Source organism: Balaenoptera acutorostrata, chromosome 9, assembly GCF_949987535.1.
Source record: "Balaenoptera acutorostrata chromosome 9, mBalAcu1.1, whole genome shotgun sequence".
NCBI classification, from domain to species: Eukaryota; Metazoa; Chordata; class Mammalia; order Artiodactyla; family Balaenopteridae; genus Balaenoptera; species Balaenoptera acutorostrata.
This window is the reverse complement of record NC_080072.1, coordinates 56,928,106-56,950,967: the sequence shown is the minus strand read 5'-3', so window position 1 is coordinate 56,950,967 and position 22,862 is coordinate 56,928,106. Positions and strand designations below refer to the sequence as shown.

The 22,862-nt window shown below is 40.5% G+C and overlaps 1 protein-coding gene across 6 annotated transcripts in view; it reads left to right on the top strand.

The window, feature by feature from the left end:
• Positions 1 to 22,862, top strand: part of PAK1 (p21 (RAC1) activated kinase 1) — a 151,550-nt gene that overhangs the window by 104,670 nt on the left and 24,018 nt on the right. For 5 of the 6 annotated variants that reach the window (XM_057552722.1, XM_057552719.1, XM_057552720.1 and 2 more), the window contains exons 6-9: positions 11,046 to 11,162; positions 13,979 to 14,153; positions 16,573 to 16,636; positions 19,226 to 19,274. In XM_057552722.1, coding sequence (XP_057408705.1) covers positions 11,046 to 11,162; positions 13,979 to 14,153; positions 16,573 to 16,636; positions 19,226 to 19,274 — 405 coding nt within the window. The remainder of the gene's footprint in view (positions 1 to 11,045; positions 11,163 to 13,978; positions 14,154 to 16,572; positions 16,637 to 19,225; positions 19,275 to 22,862) is intronic. The other variant, XM_057552723.1, reaches the window with a different exon arrangement.

The window sequence follows — 22,862 nt, the reverse complement described above, 5'->3', positions numbered from 1 at the left end:
GTCTCACTTTCAGTGCTTGTGATTGGTCTGTTTATATTTTCTGTTTCTTCCTGGTTCAGTCTCAGAAGGTTGTGCTTTTCTAAGAATTTGTCCATTTCTTCCAGATTGTCCATTTTATTGGCATATAGTTGCTTGTAGTAATCTCTCATGATCCTTTGTATTTCTGCAGTGTCAGTTGTTACTTTTCCTTTTTCATTTCTAATTCTATTGATTTGAGTCTTCTCCCTTTTTTTCTTGCTGAGTCTGGCTAATGGTTCCTCAATTTTGTTTATCTTCTGAAAGAACCAGCTTTTAGTTTTATTGATCTTTGCTATTGTTTCCTTCATTTCTTTTTCATTTATTTCTGATCTCATCTTTATGATTTCTTTCTTTCTGCTAACACTGGGGTTTTTTGTTCTTCTTTCTTTAATTGCTTTAGGTGTAAAGTTAGGTTGTTTATTTGAGATGTTTCTTGTTTCTTGAGGTAGGATTGTATTGCTATAAAGTTCCCTCTTAGAACTGCTTTTGCTGCATCCCATAGGTTTTGGGTCATTGTGTTTTCATTGTCATTTGTTTCCAGGTATTTTTTGATTTCCTCTATGTTTTCTTCAGTGACCTCTTGGTTATTTAGTAGTGTATTGTTTAGCCTCCATGTGTTTGTATTTTTTACAGATTTTTTCCTGTAATTGATATCTAGTCTCATAGCATTGTGGTCGGAAAAGATACTTGATATGATTTCAATCTTCTTGAATTTACCAAGGCTTGATTTGTGACCCAAGATATGATCTATCCTGGATATGTTCCATGAGCACTTGTGAAGAAAGTGTATTCTGTTGTTTTTGGATGGAATGTCCTATAAATATCAATTAAGTCCATCTTGTTTAATGTGTCATTTAAAGCTTCTGTTTCCTTATTTATTTTCGTTTTGTATGATCTGTCCATTGGTGAAAGTGGGGTGTTAAGGTCCCCTACTATGATTGTGTTACTGTCAATTTCCCCTTTTATGGCTGTTAGTATTTGCCTTATATATTGAGGTGCTCCTATGTTGGTTACATAAATATTTACAATTGTTATATCTTCTTCTTGGATTGATCCCTTCATCATTATGTAGTGTCCTTCCTTGTCTTTTGTAATAGTCTTTATTTCAAAGTCTATTTTGTCTGATACGAGAATTGCTACTCCAGCTTTCTCTTTTTTTTTTTTTTTTTTTTAAATTAATTAATTAATTTATTTTTGGCTGTGTTGGGTCTTCGTTTCTGTGCGAGGGCTTTCTCTAGTTGTGGCAAGCGGGGGCCACTCTTCATCGCGGTGCGCGGGCCTCTCACTATCGCGGCCTCTCTTGTTGCAGAGCACAGGCTCCAGACGCGCAGGCTCAGTAATTGTGGCTCACGGGCCCAGTTGCTCCGCGGCATGTGGGATCTTCCCAGACCAGGGCTCGAACCCGTGTCCCCTGCATTGGCAGGCAGATTCTCAACCACTGCGCCACCAGGGAAGCCCCAGCTTTCTCTTTTTTTTTTTTTTTCCAGCTTTCTCTTGATTTCCATTTGCATGGAATATCTTTTTCTATCCCGTCACTTGCAGTCTGTATGTGTCCCTAGGTCTGAAGTGGGTCTCTTGTAGACAGCATATATATGGGTCTTGTTTTTGTATCTATTCAGCCAGTCTTTGTCTTTTGGTTGGAGCATTTAATCCGTTCACATTTAAGGTAATTATTGATGTATGTTCTTTTACCATTTTCTTAATTGTTTTGGGTTTGTTAGCATAGGTCTTTTCCTTCTCTTGTGTTTCCTGCCTGGAGAAGTTCGTTTAGCAGTTGTAAAGCTGGTTTGGTGGTGCTGAATTCTCTTAGCTTTTGATTTTCTGTAAAGGTTTTAATTTCTCTATCGAATCTGAATGAGCTCCTGGCTGGGTAGAATAATCTTGGTTGTAGATTTTTCCCTTTCATCCCTTTAAATATGTCCTGCCACTCCCTTCTGGCTTGCAGAGTTTCTGCTGAAAGATCAGCTGTTAACCTTTTGGGGATTCCCTTGTATGTTATTTGTTGTTTTTCCCTTGCTGCTTTTACTATTTTCTCTTCGTTTTTAATTTTTGATAGTTTGATTATTTTGTTCTTGGCATGTTTCTCCTTGGATTTGTCCTGTATGGGACTCTCTGTGCTTCCTGGACTTGACTGACTATTTCCTTTCCCATATTAAGGAAGTTTTCAACTATAATCTCTTGAAAGATTTTCTCAGACCCTTTCTTTTTTTCTTCTTCATCTGGGACCTCTATAATTCGAATGTTGGTGAGTTTAATGTTGTCCCAGAGGTCTCTGAGACTATCTTCAATTCTTTTCATTCTTTTTTCTGTATTCTGCTCTGTGGTCGTTATTTCCACTATTTTATCTTGCAGGTCACTTATCCTTTCTTCTGCCTCAGTTATTGTGCTATTGATTGCTTCTAGAAAATTTTAAATTTCATTTATTTTGTTGTTCACCATTGTTTGTTTGCTCTTTAGTTCTTCTAGTCCTTGTTAACGTTTCTTGTATTTTCTCCATTCTATTTCCAAGATTTTGGATCATCTTTACTATTATTACTCTGAATATTTTTTCAGGTAGACTGCCTATTTCCTCTTTAGTTGTTTGGTGTCGTGGGCTTTTACCTTGCTCCTTCATCTGCTGTGTGTTTCTCTGTCTTCTCATTTTGCTTAACTTACTTTGTTTGGGGTCTCCTTTTCGCAGGCTGCAGGTTCGTAGTTCCCGTTGTTTTTGGTGTCTGCCCCCAGTGGGTAAGGTTGGTTCAGTGGGTTGTGTAGGCTTCCTGGTGGAGGGGACTGGTGCCTGTGTTCTGGTGGATGAGGCTGGATCTTGTTTTTCTGGTTGGTAGGATCGCGTCCGGTGGTGTGTTTTGGGGTGTCTGTGACCTTATTATGATTTTAGGCAGCCTCTCTGCTAATGGGTAGGGTTGTGTTTCTCTCTTGCTAGTTGTTTGGCATAGGGTGTCCAGCACTGTAGCTTGCTGGTCGTTGAGTGGAGCTGGGTCTTAGCATTGAGATGGAGATCTCTGGCAGAGCTTTTGCCGTTTGATATTATATGGAGCCGGGAGGTCTCTGGTGGACCAGTGTCCTGAACTCAGCTCTCCCACCTCAGAGGCACAGGCCTGACACCCGGTGTGAGCATCAAGACCCTGTCAGGCACACGGGAAAAAGAGAAAAAAGAAAAAAATATATTTATCGTTGCTCCCAAAGTTCACTGCCTCAATTTTGGGATGATTTTTTGTCTGTTGAGGTATTCCACAGATGCAGGGTACATCAAGCTGACTGTGGAGATTTAATCCGCTGTTCCTGAGGCTGCGGGGAGAAATTTCCCTTTGTCTTCTTTGTTCTCCCAGTTCCTGGGGTTCAGCTGTGGATTTGGCCTCACCTCTGCATGTAGGTCACCTGAGGGTGTCTGTTCTTCGCTCAGACAGGACGGGGTTAAAGGAGCAGCTGATTCGGGGGCTCTGGCTCACTCAGGCCGGGGGGAGGGAGGGGTACGGAATGTGGGGCAAGCCTGCAGCATCACAGGCCAACATGACGTTGCAACAGCCTGAGGCGTGCCGTGTTTTCTCCTGGGGAAATTGTCCCTGGATCACGGGACCCTGGCAGTGATGGGCTGCACAGGCTCCCTGGAGGGGAGGTGTGGATAGTGACCTATGCTTGCACACAGGCTTGTTGGTGGCTGCAGCAGCAGCCTTAGTGTTTCATGCCCATCTCTGGTGTCCGTGCTGATAGCCGTGGCTTGCACCTGTCTCTGGAGCTCGTTTAGGCGGTGCTCTGACTCCCCTCACCTTGCGCTCCCCGAAGCAATGGTCTCTTGCCTCTTCAGCAGCTCTGGACTTTTTCCCGGACTCCCTCCCGGCTAGCTGTGGTGCACTAGCCCCTTCAGGCTGTGTTCACGCAGCCACCCCCAGTCCTCTCCCTGGGATCTGACCTCCGAAGCCTGAGCCTCAGCTCCCAGCCCCCACCCGTCCCAGCAGGTGAGCAGACAAGCCTCTCTGTTGAGTGCTGGTCAGCACTGATCCTCTGTGCGGGAATCTCTCTGCTTTGCCCTCCGCACCCCTGTTGCTGCGCTCTCCTCCGTGGCTCTGAAGCTTCCCCCCCACCCCCACCCGCGTCTCCGCCAGTGAAGGGGCTTCCTAGTGTGTGGAAACTTTTCCTCCTTCACAGCTCCCTCCCAGAGGTGCAGGTCCCATCCCTATTATTTTGTCTCTGATTTTTCCTTTTTCTTTTGCCCTACCCAGGTAGGTGGGGAATTTCTTGCCTTTTGGGAAGTCTGAGGTCTTCTGCCAGCGTTCAGTAGGTGTTCTGTAGGAGTTGTTCTGCATGTAGATGTATTTCTAATGTATTTGTGGGGAGGAAGGTGATCTCCATGTCTTACTCCTCTGCCATCTTGAAGGTCTCCTAAGAAAGTATTTTAAATCAGAAGTATTTTAAGTGAGATAGTTAGATGTGCATTTTAGTCTAAACTACCATCTTAGAAAGATTGCTCTGGAAATTGGGTCAGTGTAGTGGGGTGAATTCATATGTTTACCTCTCCTGCTATACTAAATTTCTTAATTTCAGAAAAGATACATAAAAAATGAATTCAAAACAGTGCTCCAAAACAAAAACAGGACGTTAATAAACCATTGTCGGGAATTCATGGAAAGTAGAAAGCAGATAAGATCAGATTGATTGGAGCAGCAGAAAGCACAGCTGCTGTATGTATGTGGAAGACAAATATCCTAGGAAGATAAGAGTAGCTCGAGAAAATGGTCTTAGAGAATATATATAAAAAACAGGAAGGAGTCTTGGGTCATCTTCAAGAGTAAATTAAATTCTGTAAGTGAAACAGCAGGGGCAATGTCCATGTTACAGTGAGCAAAAGGTACCAGAAGGTTGATCCTAAGCTTAAACCAGATACTTTTCTAAAGAAAGTAAACTGCCTACTTGAGAAATATGCCTGGTGTGGGTACAGGGAGAGAAGAGAGAGAAGCAGAGCAGAGCTGGAGTTAACTAGAGATCTCTAAAACAGGCATAAAGTAGAGGAAAAAGGAGAAGTAGCTCTGCAGTGGAAGAAAATACATTGAATTTCTGCATCCCAAGGATAAATTTCTGATGCTTTTGATAACTGGGAGGAGAGGTATACATACCATACATACCATACATACTCTTCCATGGCAGCTCACCCTAAAGTGGTGCTTGCCAGTTACCACATCTGTATAACTCATGTACAGACTGCATCAGACCTCCCATTCAGAGGAGGGGACAGCAGAGAAATAGACTTACACAACTACAGAGGAAACTCATGCTAGTCGCATACACTAATTAATATGGTTTTTCACTGATAAATATGAGGGGAGAGCCAAGGATCTCTAGACATCTGAGAGAAACAAAGCATTAAAGAGAAGGACCAAGAAAAAGAAATAAAACTGACCCCAGAGAAAATTGATAATTCAGGAAAGAAAGTTTTAAAAAATCTAATATATTGAGAGGTTCCATAGATGTTGCATTCACAAAAACACACTGCAGGTAGATCAATCAGAGGATAAAAAAAGAATTCTTAGAAATTAAAAATATAGTTAAACAAATTCCCAAGGATTAAAAAATGCACGGAAGAGTAGATTATTGATATCAAATATAAAAACACATGGAAAATATGAGAGTAAGGGACACAGAAGATTATTCAAGGAGATTCAGGAAGAATTAGAGGATTAGAAGATTAAGACTATTGTCTTTGAAATTTCTGTATTGGAGTTTCTCTATGCAATGCTTCTTCATTTTTAGTTGGCTTCCCAGTTTGGTGGAGTCCATCTTCCAGTAGCTTTGAGAAAGTAAATATTTAATATCTTTCAGGTCTCAAAATGGAGCGCCTCCATTCTACTCTACCATTTGATTGATATTTGGCTGAATATGGAATTCTGGGTTGAAAATAATTTTCCACCAGTATTTGGAAAACATTGCCCTTTTGTCATCTAGCTTTCAGCATTGGCTATTCAAGTTCAAAGCTATTTATTCCTGCATCTTTGCTTCTGACCTATTTTTTATTTTTCATTTGGGAAGTTTGTAGCATCTTTGTTGTCACCACTGCTTTGAAATTTCATAATTACATCCCTATATTCACCTACTTAATTTGTGAGGAGCTTTGTGGACTCTTTCAACCTGGAAACTCAAGGCTTCAGTTTTAGGAAATTTTCCTGAATTATTTAGTTGATGATGTCTTCCCCTCTTTTCTTTGTTTTCTCTTTCTGGAACTCCTGTTTTTTTAGACTTCCTAGACTGATTCTCTGTTTTTAAAAATATTTACTCTGTTTTTCCTTGCCTTGATTTTGCAGCATAGATATGTAGATTGGTTTTCAGGTTTGCCTACCATCAGCTTTGGATTCAGTCTCCTTGACAGTTACTGCTCATCCATCAGTCATTGCCTCCTTTGCTAATCTTGCCTCCTATCCTGTTCTCTCCAACCTTCAGGTTTAATGCCTTTAAAAGGCCATTCGTTTATTATAGTTCTAGTGAGGTTTTAAGAAATAGATGCCTGTGTTCAATCTGCCATCTTTGTCAGGCATTCCTGAGGAATTTTCACTTTTAACTCCTTATATATCTATATTATATGAAATGTATAATGAGAACCTACTGGTTTTACATATAATTTAAAAATTTAACTTTTAAAAGGCAGCATTATTGAGGTGTTATTTACATACCATAATATTCACCCATACTGATTGTACAATTCAATGATTTTATTAAATTTATAGACTTGTGCAACTATCACTAGTCTAGTTTTAGAATATTGCCACCACCACAAAAGTTCCCTTGTACTCGTTTACACTTCATTCAAACTCCCATGCCCAACCCTAGGAAACCACTGATCTTCTTTCTGTCTGTATAAATTTACCTTTTCTAGACATTTTATATAAATGGACTTGTATAACATGTAGTCTTTTGTGTCTAGCTTCTTTCACTTAAAAGCTTGTGAGGTTCATCCATGTTGTAGCATGTATCAGCACGATTCCTTTTTATGTCTGAATAATATTCTATTGTATTGATAAACTACATTTTTTACATTCATCAGTTGATGGGCATTTGGCTTGTTTCTTCTTTTTGGCTATTCTAAATAATGCTCATACTAACATTCATGTACAAGTTTTGGTGTGGATCTATGTTTTCATTTCTATTTGGTATATACCTAGGAGTAGAATTTCTGAGTCATATGGTGACTCTATGTTTAACCTTTTGAGGAACTGCTAGGCTGTGTTCCACAGTGGCTGCACCTTTTTACAGTCCCACCGACGTTAGGAGGCTTCTAATTTCTCCATATCTTCCCCCACATTTGTTATTGTCTGTCTTTCTTTTTTTTAATATTTATTTATTTATTTGACTGCATCGGGTCTTAGTTGTGGCATGGGGGATCTTCATTGCCACGTGCGGGATCTTTTTAGTTGCAGCATGCGGGATCTTTTAGTTGTGGCATGTGGAATCTTTAGTTGTGGCATGTGGGATCTAGTTCCCTGACCAGGGATTGAACCCGGGCCCCTTGCATTGGGAGCGTGGAGTCTTAGCCACTGGACCACCAGGGAAGTCCCTATTGTCTGTCTTTTGATTATAGCCATCTCAGTGGATATGAAGTGGTATCTCATTGTGGTTTTGATTTGCGTTTCCTAATAATGATGTTGAGCATCTTTTCATGTGCTTTTTGGCATTTGTTTATCTTCTTTGGAGAAATTTCCTTTTTGTTGTTTATCTCTAATTTAATTCTACTGTGGTTAAAGAATACATTTTGTGTGTTTTCAGTCATTCAAAATTTATTGAGATGTGTTTTATGGCCCAGCATATGTTCTATCTGAATAATTATCCATAAGTGGTTAAAAGTAATGTGTGTTCCGTAGAACTTGGGTGGAAAGTTTTGTACATGTCAGTTAGGTTGAGTTGATTGATAGTGTTGTTAAAATCTATATCCTTGCTAATTATTGAGACCTCTTTCAGGGCTGTCCAGAAACTTTTACTTTCTGCTTGGCTCTTTTGAAGTTTTTTTGTTTTTTGTTTTTTTTTAAATAAATTTATTTATTTATTTTTGGCTGCATTGGGTCTTCGTTGCTGCACGCTGGTTTTCTCTACTTGCAGCGAGCGGGCGCTACTCTTCGTTGAGCTGCGCGGGCTTCTCATTGTGGTGGCTTTTCTTGTTGCGGAAGCACGGGGGCTCCAGGTGCGCGGGCTTAGGAGTTGTGGCGCACGGGCTTAGTTGCTCTGCGGCATGTGGGATCTTCCCGGACCAGGGCTCGAACCCGTGTCCCCTGCGTTGGCAGGGGGATTCTTAACCACTGCACCACCAGGGAAGCCCTTGAAGATTTTATGTACATGCATAGAGCCAGGCATGTATGACTAGTATGGGGCCTCTCTCTAGTGTCTGCTGTACCTTTGGCCAGAATTTGTTTGCCTGATTCAGGATTGCAACCCCAGGCTAGTAGCGGTTGACACTCTCCTGCTACTACCTCTGGGAGGTCACTTCCACTGATGGCACCACTGGGCCTGGGCATTGCCCACTGCTTCAAATGAATGTAATCCCTCTTGGGTCCCGTAGTTACAGCCTACCTCATCCTGGAAGAACCCCTCCTCTGATGGAGCTAGGGTGGGATGGATGGGAGCAATCCTGGGCCAGAACGTCAGAGGTTCCTATGTTTTTACCCAAAGTTCAGCAGTTTTAAAATCATAAGCACTTCTCAGTAGTATAGGTAGGCACCTGGAGGTTTGGGGAACACACCAAGCATGTCCCCTTCTCTCAGAGTCTTTGTATTTCTTCCATCTGCCAGGAATATTCTTTTCCCAGAGGGTCTGATGGCTCATTTTCTCATTTCATTCAGGCCATTAGAGAGGCCTTTCCATGACTACTCTATGTAAAGTAATAATTCCCTACCCTCAACCAACCTCTACTCTCCTATGTTTATCTTATTACTGCCTGGCAGTTTGGTGATTAATTTTGACTGTATCTTCTTCTAAAATGTAATCCATAAAACCAGGCACTTTATCTAATTTGTTCTTCAATATAGCCCCAGAGCTTTGAATAGAGCCTGGTACACAGTGAATGAATGGGTGAGTTGAAGTCACTTCTTAAGAAAGAGGTTTGTGGTTATTAAACATAATGATAATTTAATTGATTCCTTACATCTTTCTAGCCCCTTGCCATTTACAAAGTGCTTGTATACTCACATCACTTCATTTCTTCCTCCCAGTGGCCCTCTGAGGTAGGCAGAGAGCTTCTGTCATCACCTCCATTTTATGGATGAGAACTGTAGCTTAGAGTGGGACAGCCTTGCCAAAGAACACAGGGATAAGAAATAAAAATCTGGGACAAAAGCCTAAATCTCTTGATTCTGGTAGTTGTTAATACTACCACACAAAGCCATCACTTGTGGAAAACAGAATGTGTTGCTAAGAAAGGTGATGAAATCCCCTTCTTTATAGAGTTTTAGGAGGCAACAAACAAGTGTTTATAGTCTACATTAGTCAGCCCTAGGGCCTCTTCACCTGATGATGAAGAGGCTGCTGAGTTAACTTCATTCCCATTTTGGGTTCCTAGTTAAATTTTGCTGAGTGGAATATTGGGGAGAAAAGAAATTAGAGCAGAAAAATATCAAAATATGTGCTTTGACAAGGGAAGAACCTCTATTGGATTTTAGAACTGAAAGTGACTTAGGGTCACCCCTCAAATTATACCTGTCCTATTCTTCCACGTTCCTCGAGTGATGAAACTTGAGACCCAGAGGATGGATTCATTGCCTGTGATCACCAAAGCTAGTTGCTTACATATGCCTGTCACTGGCAGTTTTCTAGTTATGCCCTGCACTGGAGGTCCTGTTAGAACCTAGGAGCTTGCCAGTTTTCCTTATCTTAGTATGTCAAATGTAGTAAAGACCAGACTCCCACACAGTAGCTCTAGACTAGCATTTGACTAGACAGTTCCTTCACTTATCCCCTGTCATTCTGACTCCTGACATTCTGCTCTCCATAGGCCCCAAACGGCAGCAGAAGGGAATTGTCCCTCTGTCTCCTGCATCATATGGTGAGCTGCTTTAGGACATGGGCCATCTTTTTCATTTTTGTACATTTATATCAAAAGCATCCATCATAGTATCTTACTGAGCACAAAGCAGATGCTCTGAAAATATCTGAAACTGTTGAATTATATCAATATATACAGAAAATCCCTTGCTTCTCTGGCCCTACACTGTAATCATTTAATCTCTATCAAAAATCTCATGTTTTGGAGCTATTTTGTCTCTTGAATATGTGTTATAAACAGTAATGGTATGATCTTTTTGCCTGGACCTGCCCTAAAACCTGCCAGTCTTAGCCCAGCTTTGGTACAGTTTACATGGGAAAATCAAGTTGCTGAGATGATAGCATATTCAATTAGTGGTGCTGGTAAGGTTCATTCCAGGACAGGGCAAAAGCTTAGTGAAATAGATAGCATCCAGTCTGGGGAAAAACTCATTGTCTTCTTGAGACAAGGGTCTCCTGATGTTCTGTATCTTCAGGTTGAGGCGAGGGCACCTGATGGCATAATGGTTGCAGTAGGTTTTCGTAAAGAAAGGAAAAGGAGAGGCAAAGGCCTCTCAGGACTTCTACTTACCGTATCAGAAAGGACTAAGGAATTACAATGATAAACTTTGTAAAGTCCCAAACTTTTGATCCCTCCCCTACATTTTGTACTTTATCCTATCTTTAGCATAGAGAGTAAAATTCATAGAAGAAGAAGGAACTATGATCTTGTGTTCAGAGTTTGGATTGGGCTAGGCACGTAGAGAAGCTGTAAGCTGGTTTCCCCATCCACAGTTAGGCTTTGGGTGGGAGAAGGAAGCCCCCAAGGGACTGAGTGGAGAGTGGTATCTAAAAGAAGAGAGGGAAGGTGGCTGAGTTCCTGAGACTGGCTACACAAAGGTGGAGATCTTGAGGCTGATGTGTGTTTCAGAAGGGGTGTCAGGAGAAGGTTTCTTCTGGGAGATTGGTGACTCTGGTAGCTTAAGTTGCATGTCAGCTGGACATGATGAATCTGGCTTTTCTCCACTGTGCAGAACGTGAAGACGGTGTCTGAGACCCCTGCAGTGCTACCAGTTTCAGAAGATGAAGATGATGATGATGATGCTACCCCACCTCCAGTGATTGCTCCACGCCCAGAGCACACAAAATCTGTGAGTCTTTGGGGACGTGGGCAGCTTTGTGATTTATTAGAGTTTGGAGGGGGAGTGAGGGGTGGGTGCTGAGGCCTAGAGGTTTAATAATCTGGTAGCAGTCCTTAGATTTTGCAGGTGGTGAAATCACCAAATTACCTTGATTGAAAGGTATTTTCTGTATGATTAAAGACAAGAAGTGGTGTATTTATTTATCATTAGTTTGCGGATAGTCCCAAAGTGTCCTAGATAATTGGTCTTTGTACCAACTTAGGCCTAGTTTACTTAGCCTGTTCTTCACATACAGAAAGATATACAGAATTAATGTTACTTAGTGCAAGACTAACATAAGTTATTCCAGTCTCCTGGGAAGCAGCATATTAGCCTGCTATAGATCTTCTCTTCTCTGTTAAATGTGCAGGGTTCAGCCTCTTAGTACATCATTGATGATACTGTAAGACTCAAGAGAATTTATAAAAACATTAGTGCTATTAATACGCTGGACATCAGGAGTGCATTTTGATGCTGGATGTTGGCAGTGATTTTTATTTAACTTCTTTTGAGGTTTTTGCAACTCTGAATAGCCAGGTCCCTCTGCCCTCACTTGGCACAATCTGCCTTTTACATGATTTAGCATCATTGTGCACTGATCTCTCATCAGATGATACTCTACTAGTGTTTCTTTGTTTGGACTTTTTATTATGACACGAGCTTCATAATGAAAGAATGATCTAGGGCTTAAACTCTGTGATAATACAAAAAAAAGATTGTCTCTGGATTAGAGAATTCATGGAAGTGTTCAAGCAGATGTTGGTTGGTTGACTGACTATGGGGATGCTGTTGGGGAAATTCAGGGGGATTAGATGACCTTTTAGGATTAGAATTTATAAGCAGAATCTGTGGAATCAGCCTTTCTGTAGGCTACAAAGTCACTTTAAGGAAAATGAGCTTCAAAATTGCAGAGTTCTCAGGATATCTCATATGGGTATTTTTTTTTGTTTTACAAGTATGTTCATTTAAAAATTTTTCCCACTAAACCACGAACTCCTATGTGTGTGTTTGTGTGTATACACACACACACATATACATATACACACACATATATTTATACAAATACATATATATATGCAAATATATATATATATGTATGTATTTGCAGTGCTTAACATAGCTCTTGGAAGGTTTTAGAAAGGCAGTTAGTACTGAATGAATTGATAAATTTGATCTTGATGGCATTCCTTTCTAAAAAGACATTGTTAATTCCTAATTTATAGAAGAAGAAGCTGAGATTTGGAGAGGTAAATTGATCTACCCAAAGTCTCTAAGTAAGCAAAAGAGCTAGAACTGAAAGCAGGTAATTGAGCCCAGGTCCAGGTTGTATTCCAGCATAGCACAGTGGCCTTTTTATGTGAGCAGACCTGTGCTGGGAGCCAGAAAAAGAGAATTTTAGAGAAGGAAAAGGCAGGGTTCGTGCCCTTAAGGAGGCATGTCAAGAGAACTAAAGGAGGAGGAGAAGGCATGAAAGTACAGGTTTAGGTGCCAGGGATATAGTTTGTCTACATGTATAAGAATAGAAAATTAAGAAATCATTACGCTGGAATAGTCAGGAAAGAAGCTGTAGTCTGTGATCTCAGTGTCTTGACTTACTGCTATTTCCACTATGTGGAAAGTTCTCTCCCTTTTCTACCTATTACAATCATGTCCATCCTTCAAGATCCAGCTGAAGAATCCTATTTATTTATTCATCGATTCATCAAACATTTTCCTGAATGCTTGCTTTCTGTTAGGCAACTGGTTAGATATAGGAGCTCAGGGATGAATGACACAGATTCCCTGTTTTCATAGAGCTTATAGACTAACCAAAAATTTGTTGTGATATTTTTATGAAAAAAGGTGATAAATGCCTTGATGCATCTCCTGGGGAAAGGCAGTATAATGTATGATCACTTCTTCTGTACCTTAATAGTATACAGTTTGCTCGTATCTTCTGACATTTATCCCTTTTGCCTTTCAGTTAGGACTTTCTCCAAGACTTCCTTCACAGGAATAGTGGATGGGGCAGCATTTTGTACAGCAAGGCAAAGAATAGATTCTCAGTAAATGTTTAGTAAATGAATGAATAGGAAATATAATAATATTTGCCAAAATTTGAAGGCTTAGTGTCTTTTGGGTGTGATGTTACTCATTTCACACATTAATTAATTTATTACCACAGCAGCTCTATAAGATAGGTATCACTAACATCACCATTTTACAATTGAGGAAACTAAAGCATAGAGAAGTTAAATAATCTGCCCAAAGTCATACAAGGTAAGAATAAGAGTTGGGATTTAAAGTCCAGGCAGTCAGGTTCCAGAGTCTGTGGTCTAAATGACTACACTGTTACTGCCTCTTAAAGAAGAACAATTGCAGTTCCTTCTCTGTGAGGGTTCAGGATTTAAAGAGGCAGTAACTCAAATGAAGATAATGTTGTGTTGTATTAGCCGTGGGAAGTACTATGGGAATACAGGATATTCATTTCAGCTTGGGAAAGAATAGAATTTTACAGATGAAGGGGATTCCCATCTAATGATAGAATGTCCTTTAAACTATTTATAATGAGAGTTGTCTAACTTGTATTGAATATCTTAAGTGCTCAGACTCTCACTAACCCTTGTTGTGTATAATGAGAGCAAGGAAGGCCATTCCATCCTCACAGCCTGAGTATAGAGGAAGAGTAACACAGATTTTGACCTAGGAGAAGGGATGAGTTTACTGGGATTTGTTCTTCTGTGGATGTTCTAACACACACATCTAAGAGAGACTGGCCTTGCCAAATTTTTGCACCACCAATACAGGTATACACACGGTCCGTGATTGAACCGCTTCCTATTACTCCAACGCGGGATGTGGCTACATCTCCCATTTCACCTACTGAGAATAACGCCACCCCGCCAGATGCTCTGACCCGGAATACTGAGAAGCCGAAGAAGAAACCTAAAATGTCTGATGAGGAGATCTTGGAGAAATTGCGTAAGCACTTTCCGGGTTTTTGAATTTCCCTCTGGTATGTGACTGGTCAAGCACAAAGGTGGAATTCTATTGCTGTAAAGATCTCAGTTCTGCGCTAGGTGTATGTGGCTGGCTGGCTGTGCTTTATATCTTAGCCAGACTGTGCTTCTCTTCACCTGTCCTTGCACCCACCTCCTCTGTCTCACCAGCCCTGATTAGATGCAACATTAGGGTGGGAATGTGATGATAGCGTGGATAGCCCACTTCAAGGGCTAGAAATCACTTACCACTAGGCATGGGTTATGGAGATGACAAATAGCTTTTACCTGGTGAATAGTCTGGAATGTTGTGTTGAGAAAGACTGAGGCCTTGTCTAAACCTGGTGGGAAAGAGTGCTATGTTGATTATTGATGTTTCTGTTGACAGAAGACGGATCTGCCATCTTGGCTGAAGGAAAAGAAGTAAGGGAAACTAACATTTTGTGAGCCTGTGCTATGTACCAAATGATAAGCAAGGCATTTTCTTGATTTTTTTTCATTTACTCCTCATTTTAACCCTTGAAGACAGACATTATAATCCTCATTTTTTGCAGTTAAGGTATTTGAGGCTAGGGATGCTAAATACTCTGCGAAAATTCACACAGCCAAGAAGTGACAGAGCTGGGGTTAGAGCACAACTTGTGCTCCTGTAATCAGAACATGCTGTTTCTTGCAGTCAGGTGGAAACTTCCATTTTACTTTTTTTTCGTGACCAGAAATATTAGGGTAGCTTGTTTCTCTTTTTCAGTAATCTGCAGGAGAATCCATATGAGAAGAAAGGACTGGGTTGGTCTGTAGGCTTGGAAGAATCATCTGACAAGGCCTTTGATTTATTCTTTGAACTTATCTACTTCTAAAGAGTATTTGATGTGACTGATTTGGTCAAGTCTGCACACTGGCATTGCTTTTTAAAGCTGACGTTTCTGGTTCCTCAGCTTAGCAGCTCTCGATTTTGTCCTGATAATTCTTACTTGACTTTTTAAAAAAATTTCACTCTTTTAAAAGTTGCCCTTGCCCAGAGCCCTTATGAAATGATGAAATAAGAAAAGCCACTTACCTAGCCATCTGTTTACTCTTGTATGTATTCTATTTCTCTGAACCAGATTTTTTTTTTAAACAGTAATACTTAGAACATAGAATTATGGGAAGCAGACTGGCCTGGGAGTTAAGGACCCGTGGGTTGAAGCACAGCCACTAACTTGCATGGTGGGCGATTTCCTACTGTTCTCTGGGCCTCCTTTTTCTCATCTTTTAAATAGGGATGTTAATACCTGTCTCATTTGTAAGTCAGATGAAATAATGTATGTGAAAAGTACCAAATCCTAGTAATTGGTATTAGTGGAAAGTGCTTTGGACTGGGAGACCAAAACCAAGCTCCTAATCTTAGCTCTGACACCAATTTGCTGTGTGACCTTGAGGGGAAGTATCTTCTTTTCTGTGGGCCTCAGTTTTACCATCTCCAGAATACTTTTTTTGAAACTGTCAACTCTCTCATACCTATGTGTCTTTGCACTTGAAGTACTTTCTGTTGTAACCCTTTCTTGACTTTCTCTCCCTGGCTAATTCCTACTAACCCTGTAAAAATTAGTCCAGATATCACTTCCCTTCTGAAGCCTTTCCAGTCTATATTTTTGCCTCTTTCTGTATCACCACAATTATTATATTTTCATGGAACTTTATACTTATTGTTTGTCTCCTCTGAGATTAGAGCTTCTTTTTTTTTTTTTTTTATTCTTTTTATTTATTTATTTTATTTATGGCTGTGTTGGGTCTTCGTTTCTGTGCGAGGGCTTTCTCTAGTTGCGGCAAGTGGGGGCCACTCTTCATCACGGTGCGCGGGCCTCTCACTATCGTGGCCTCTCTTGTTGCGGAGCACAGGCTCCAGACGCGCAGGCTCAGTAATTGTGGCTCACGGGCCTAGTCGCTCCGCGGCATGTGGGATCCTCCCAGACCAGGGCTCGAACCCGTGTCCCCTGCATTGGCAGGCAGATTCTCAACCACTGCGCCACCAGGGAAGCCCCGAGATTAGAGCTTCTTGAGAGCAGAGACTGTCTTAACTGTGTCTCATCTATCTCTTTATTTGTTGCATTCAACATAGAGCTTAGTACATAGTAAGTGAGCATGTTAAAATGAGTAAATGTCTATTGAATGAATGGATTTTAAATGAATGAATAACTTTTAGGAGTTTAGAATTGGATTAGAGTACTATGAATAAAAGCGGTAAGGAGATGAAACTTCTGGTTGAAACTTAAAGCGGGAAAACTAAGGACCTGCTTAGTGTGGTTTTTAGGTATTGGAGATAGTTCTTTAATCCTTTCCAGCTCAGCATTTGGGGAAATATGGGGCCTATTTTGTATGTTGATCTGGGAAAAACTGATTCATGTTCTCTGTTTCTTTCAAAGGGAGCATAGTGAGTGTGGGCGATCCTAAGAAGAAATACACACGGTTTGAGAAGATTGGACAAGGGTTAGTAGGGGCATTTTCTTCCCTAGAAAAATGACTTAAAATTGTGTGTGCTGGTATATATGATTTTGCTTTTGTTTTGCCTCTCATAAATCTTGTTCTTCTTTCTCCACCTCACCCCTCACCCATCTGAAGGTGTTTTGTTAGGCTGACCTCAGGTTTACAGAATTATGTTTAATATGTGAGATGTGCCATTAGCTGACATGGTTGCTAAAAATATCCCTGTGGTGAGGGTGAAAAACCCATTTATTTTCTTAGCACAAAACCTTCCCAAATTATAGCTCTGCTTTTCCAGATTAACCCCGTTTACCTGTTGCTGAGACCTACCAGCACTAATATGAAATGGAAGACTCAGAACTGCAGACTCTTCTGCTAGTATAATGGGATCTGTTTTGCTAGTGGATGCCAGAATTCATGTCTCCTGCTCTTTGATTCCTTCTCTGCATCTTGTATACTGCCCTCAATGTACTGAACTCAGCAAATCTTAACTGAATTCCTGTTAGGTGCTAGGCACTGTGAATGCAGCTGTGAATCAGTCTCTCCCTTCAGAGACCCCATGTCTACAGAAGGAGAGAGTCAAACAAAAAATTATAATATACTGTGATAAGTCTTAAAAGTGGCCATTATTTTGAGTAAGAGAAGCCAGATACAAAAGAGCACATGCTGTATGATTTTATTTATATGGAGTTAAAGAACAGGCAAAACTAATGCTAATATAAGTCAGAATAATCATTGCGTCTGGGAGGGGAGTGTTGATTGGGATGTGGCAAGAGAGAACCTTCAGGGGTGATCGTGATGGTGAACATGTAGGTGTGTACATATTGAAAAATCATCAAGTTGTATACTTGAGATTTGTGCAGATTACTTTAGGTAAGTTATACCTTCGTATAAAAAAGAAAAATAATAAGATTTCTACAGATATACCCAATTAGCTAAAATTAAAAAGAAACTGAAGTGTCTGGCTTGTAGAAAGCTCTCAGTGTTACTTGAGTGAAAGCATTGTTGTTAATGAAGTCATTGAAGCTTTCTGTTTTAGTTTTCTTTTCTATGCATCCAAGAACTTCTGAAATAAGATAAAGTAATGCATAATATACTGATGTTGTATTTGTACAGTATTGTACAGCTTACATCTGTTATTTGCATCTGTTGTTTAATTCAATCCTCAAAACAACCCTGGACTTGAGTGGATCTCATTTTTTCCTGGTCTGGTGCTTTTGTGAGTCTGAACTGGTATAAGGTAGTTAACACCTTGAGAAGAAATTGTTTTGCTTGCCTCAGAGTAATCTGGGTTGGTATTTCCTTTAGATAATTACATTGAGATATTAAGAATGTAGCAGCAAGGTACACAGACAAGTGTGGGCAAGTCAGGTCCTATCTCTGGACTTCAGTTTCTTCATTTAAGTGAGAGGGGTTGTGGATTCAGGGTCTTTCACCTCCCAAACTGCTGATGTGTGTGTTCAGATGTATGAGGCCCATAAATAGGCATGATCTGCAAAAATTTTTTTCCCTGCTTACTTGACAGGTGTGTTAGTGCTAAGGGAGGAATGCAATATGTATTAAGCACCTGTGTTGATGTTTCCACATTCCATGATTTTAAAACTGTACATGGCACACAAATAAGATAAATTAGTACTATTATAATTTTGCTTGTTTTTTTTTTCCCTTTAAGACCTGAAGGTTTTTTTGACCTGGAATTCATAGTCTAATCATATGTCTATTTGAGGCAGAAACAATCAGGAACTAACCAGTGGGCCTCAATAGCTTCTGAGCCTCTGTAATCATGGAGACACAGTCTCAAAATGTCCAGTTCCCCGAGGACTGGGCATATTGGCCCTTTAAGAATGGTATATCTGGTGGGATAGGGGAGAATGGGGACAGGAATATAGACATCAGCTTTATGACAGAAGATGTCTAGAGGTAGGATGATCAGGCAATGGGGAAATAACTGCCAATGCAAAGAATCCCATCCTTATTTGATTGTCCATATCTTATGATGTCAACTTCCTGACATGTAGCTAGGATCCTAACTAAAGAGTTGTAGTTGGGAAGCTGGTGACCATAATTTCTGTCTTCCAGGCAAACTTACAAGTGACTTTTCCCCCGAATTGACCTGACTTCCCTGGGAAGCATAATCACAGAGCTTGCCTAGAATACATTTTTGCAGTACATAGAATTTTAAGTTTCTTTCAATCGCATCATATAAATCTGACATACTGACATGTAAGGTTACAAATATTGTTGCATATCACTCATCTACAAACACACAGGGTTCATGGTTATAGGCATAAAGTGTGGTTTTTAGTCATTTAGAATGGACATGATTACTTTCCTAGCATTATTCCTAGTATTTCTCTGCCTTTCTTCCTCCGTCCCGCCTTTCTTCCCTCACTTCCTGATGGCCACTAGAGCGTATATTCTCTTTACTACTACATACTGCCTCTCGTGAGAGTGGAGTGGGAGAGGCAATGGGGAGGATTATTTTTGCTTCTATTTTTATTAACACTTGCATTGCCAGATTGTGTGTAGAGCTTCACTTGACAAATGTCACTTCATCTAACACCTGTTATTTTCTTTCCCCCACCTGTTGTTCAGTGCTTCAGGCACTGTGTACACTGCAATGGATGTGGCCACGGGACAGGAGGTAAGTATCCACCACCAACTACTACTCCTTCAGTTCCACTGTTTCTTTTTCCTTTTTGTTAAGTTTTTGCCCTTCTTAGCTCAATAGGGACACTTCTGGTTTCTCAGTATTGCAGACTAGAACTCCTTAACATGATGAGATTTACAGATTTTGGAAAAAGTCACTGTGGCTACAGTGTAGAGAAGAGATTCGGGGAGATAAGAGTGGAGCAATGAGTCAGGAGGTTACTGTGTAATTCCATGTGAGAGATGATGGTCTGGACTAAGGTGGTAGCATAGTATGAATGGGGAGAAGTGGATGAATTTGAGAGGTACTTAAGTAGATATGACAGAATTTGGTGAATGTGAGGATGGCTCACAAGTGAGTGGTACTAGTCAAGGAGAAAGAACCAAGGAGGAGGTACAGATTTGAGGAAGTTAGATGTTGCCTGAGAGACTTTCTTGTGAAACTGCCTGGTGGACAATTATTTTTACAAGTCTGGTGCTTGGGAGAGAAATCTGATATAGAGAGATTTAAACATATGTCTCTTGCCTCCCAATCTAGTGGGCCTTCCATTACTCTGTGCCCAGGATTCCAGTAGACATTGAAGTCCTCATTTGGAGGCACCTCTTTGTCTCTCACATTTCATAAGCTGGGAAAGCTCTGATCTTATTGCTAAGGCCTGATATCTAAGATCTTATTTTCAGCAGAAGGAAGCCATGAAGGGAATCTAGAATGCTTGAAGTTTCTTTGCATTGTACTCTTTGGTTGCGGAGCAGGAATGTTGGGAGGTGGGTTGTATATGGGAGTTGCCTGGGGAAGATCTTAGTTCAAAAGACTAATGGGGCTCAGAGCTTAAGAGAGGCACCTCCTGTTCCAGTGAAAACAGAGTTGGGCTCTCCTGAGGGAGGCTACTAGGACCTGCTTGTGTATGTTTGGTGGTTGAAACCCCATGGTGTACTGGAGAAGTCATGGTTAATAGGGAAAGCACGTACCTCACTGTGCTCTTGTCAGGCTTTTACAAGTGTCTGAGCCAAATATTGAGGCTCCATCAGGGGTAAGTCAACTTAAAAAAAAACCAAACATTATTATGTTTGAAGATTTATTAATTGTTCTTTGATGTGAGAATCCAATAACCTAGATGTTTACCTTTACTTACTTATAAAACCTTGGGCAAGTCATTTGACCTCCTGAGCCTGAATTTTATTTATTTATAAAATGTGCATGATAACATATACCTCACAAAATGTGAATGAGTTGAGTGAAATAATGCGTGTGAAAATATACCATAAACCAAGAATTACATATATATTAATTTTTATTTGTATGTATTTATTTATTCTACAGAATGTTTACTGAACATTTGCTCTATGCTACACTTTGTGCTAAGAACTATGTGAAAGATTCAGGCATTAAAATCGTATATATAAATGTAAGAAACCATACTTTCTATTGTGTACATATAAAACTCTTATAATGCTGACAGGAACCTGTGATAAAATAATGGTAAAGAAGGAAGGATGGTATCATCCTGCTGATTTTAAATATGCTGTATTGGAGGTAGAGATAGAAAAAAGGAGGTTATATTAAATATTAATATTAATATTAAAAAGAACCCTATGAGGTAGGTAATATTATTTCCTTTTTACTGATGAGGAATTTGAGACTCAGGAGTTTAAGTAACTTGTGCAGGGTTGTGCTAATAGCAGTTAGCAAGGGCTGGGTTAGAATCTTTTGATTCTAAAATTTTAACTTGGGCTTTCTGGGCTGCAAGGCCGCAGCAGAGCTAAGGTTAGGCACCACGGCCCCTTGTCGTGTTTCTGGCCTCTGGGGCCTCACAGCCCTTGATGGGAGGCAGGCTGGTGCTGGCCGGTTCCTGGAAGGCCTGGAGGCTCCATGTGTGAGCAGCTGGCCACAGGAAACAAACTTGACTTCACTATGTGCCTGCCTTGTGGTTACAAAACTATGAATGGAAGGGAGTCCATTAGGGTGGCTAATGCATTGTAGCCAGGAAGGCCTCATTTCCTCCCCCAGGGAGTGTAAATCTTTAGTGGAGCTAGCGAGATACTCTGTGAGCGAATGCTTATTGGGAGTTATCCAGCTGAGAAGAGGAGAGCTATTGTCTGTCATATGTAAGAAGATTAGCATATTAGTGCTGGAAATCTTCCAGTTACAGATACAGCAATTAATTTTCAAACCCATTTTTTAGAGGGAATGTGTGTAATAGAAAGAGTAGACTGGAAGTGGCTTTGAAGTCATATGAACCTGAAGGCATTGATTATGACCTTGGGCAACTTTCTTGTAAGTCTTAGTCTTCATTTTCTTCCCTGAAAATGAAGATAATGATTCTTGCTTGACAGGGTTGTTGTTAGGTTTTACAGAGATAATGTCAGTAGAGCACCTAACACAGCACTGGCACAGAGTAGGCATTCAGTAAACAGTAGTGGTGGGAGGGTGGTTTGTTTATGCTGTCATTCCTGCTGAGAACGTTGTCACTCTTGCTGCTCTGTGCCAATTACTCGTCAAATGCAGTTATGACAATGATTAGCATTTTCATTGTTGTCTTACTGTATTATTTACATTTGTTATGTATGAGTAACACATTGACCACTGTCTCATTTAGTTCTCAAAACAATCCTGTGAGGAGGGGATTCAGGGTTGGGATTATTATCCTCAGTATTGATAAAGGGACCGAGGCTCAGAGAGCTTGTGACTGGTCAAGGTTAGTAAGTGACAGACTCAGCCCCAGAGCTTAGGCCCTCAGGGTTCAAGTCCAGTTATTTTTCTGTTATAGAAGTGCTATCTGCTGGCCTGAATAGGAGGGATCTGAAGGGCATTTAGCCTAGCCCATAGTTAAGGACTACTGTAAAGAATTCCTGGTGTCCTGCCACCCCCTCTGTCATCCATGGCCTGCCTCTTTTTTCCCTTGCTGCTGCCAGCAGTGACCTCTGTGAGGTTCATAAGCACTGTCCCATCTTCCAGGATGGCCTGAGGAACTGCAAAGGCTCCAGATCTTAGTATGTTTGTAAGGGCTTGCAATCTTAATGTAATGTGTCTTTAGATCAATGTGTTCCTCTTTAGACATTAGAAAAAGGTAAACATCAGCTGTTATAGCAAGCTGCAGCCAGACCAGAAGCCTAACCTGATAGGAGACTCCACTCCAAAGCAATTTTTTCTCACTTGGGGCAGGGAATGGAGGTGATCAAAATGTTTTAAAAAATCATTTCTGTTCTTACTGATGAACTGGCTCATGGGAGAAGATTGTCCATACTTGATTGAAGAAATAATAGAATTTGGAGTTTTCCCATAAAAGTTGAATTATTCATCCTCTACACTTCTTGCTGATTCTGGAAAGACTAATTTTAGTTGTTCTGTTAGGTGTTCATGTTCTTGGCTGTTATTTCTAGGGAATAAACATTTAGGAAATAATTTAAGGTCTACTCCTATGGGATAGAGCAGCCTATTGCTAATGCTCTTTGTGGTTTAAAAACAAAGTATTTATCAACCCACTGAATTCTGTCTTTTCCTCTTCATTTCTGAAAAGATTTGTTGAGCACCCACTGTGTGTCAGGCCCTGTGCTTGGCACCAGGGATTCTGAGCTTTCAAAT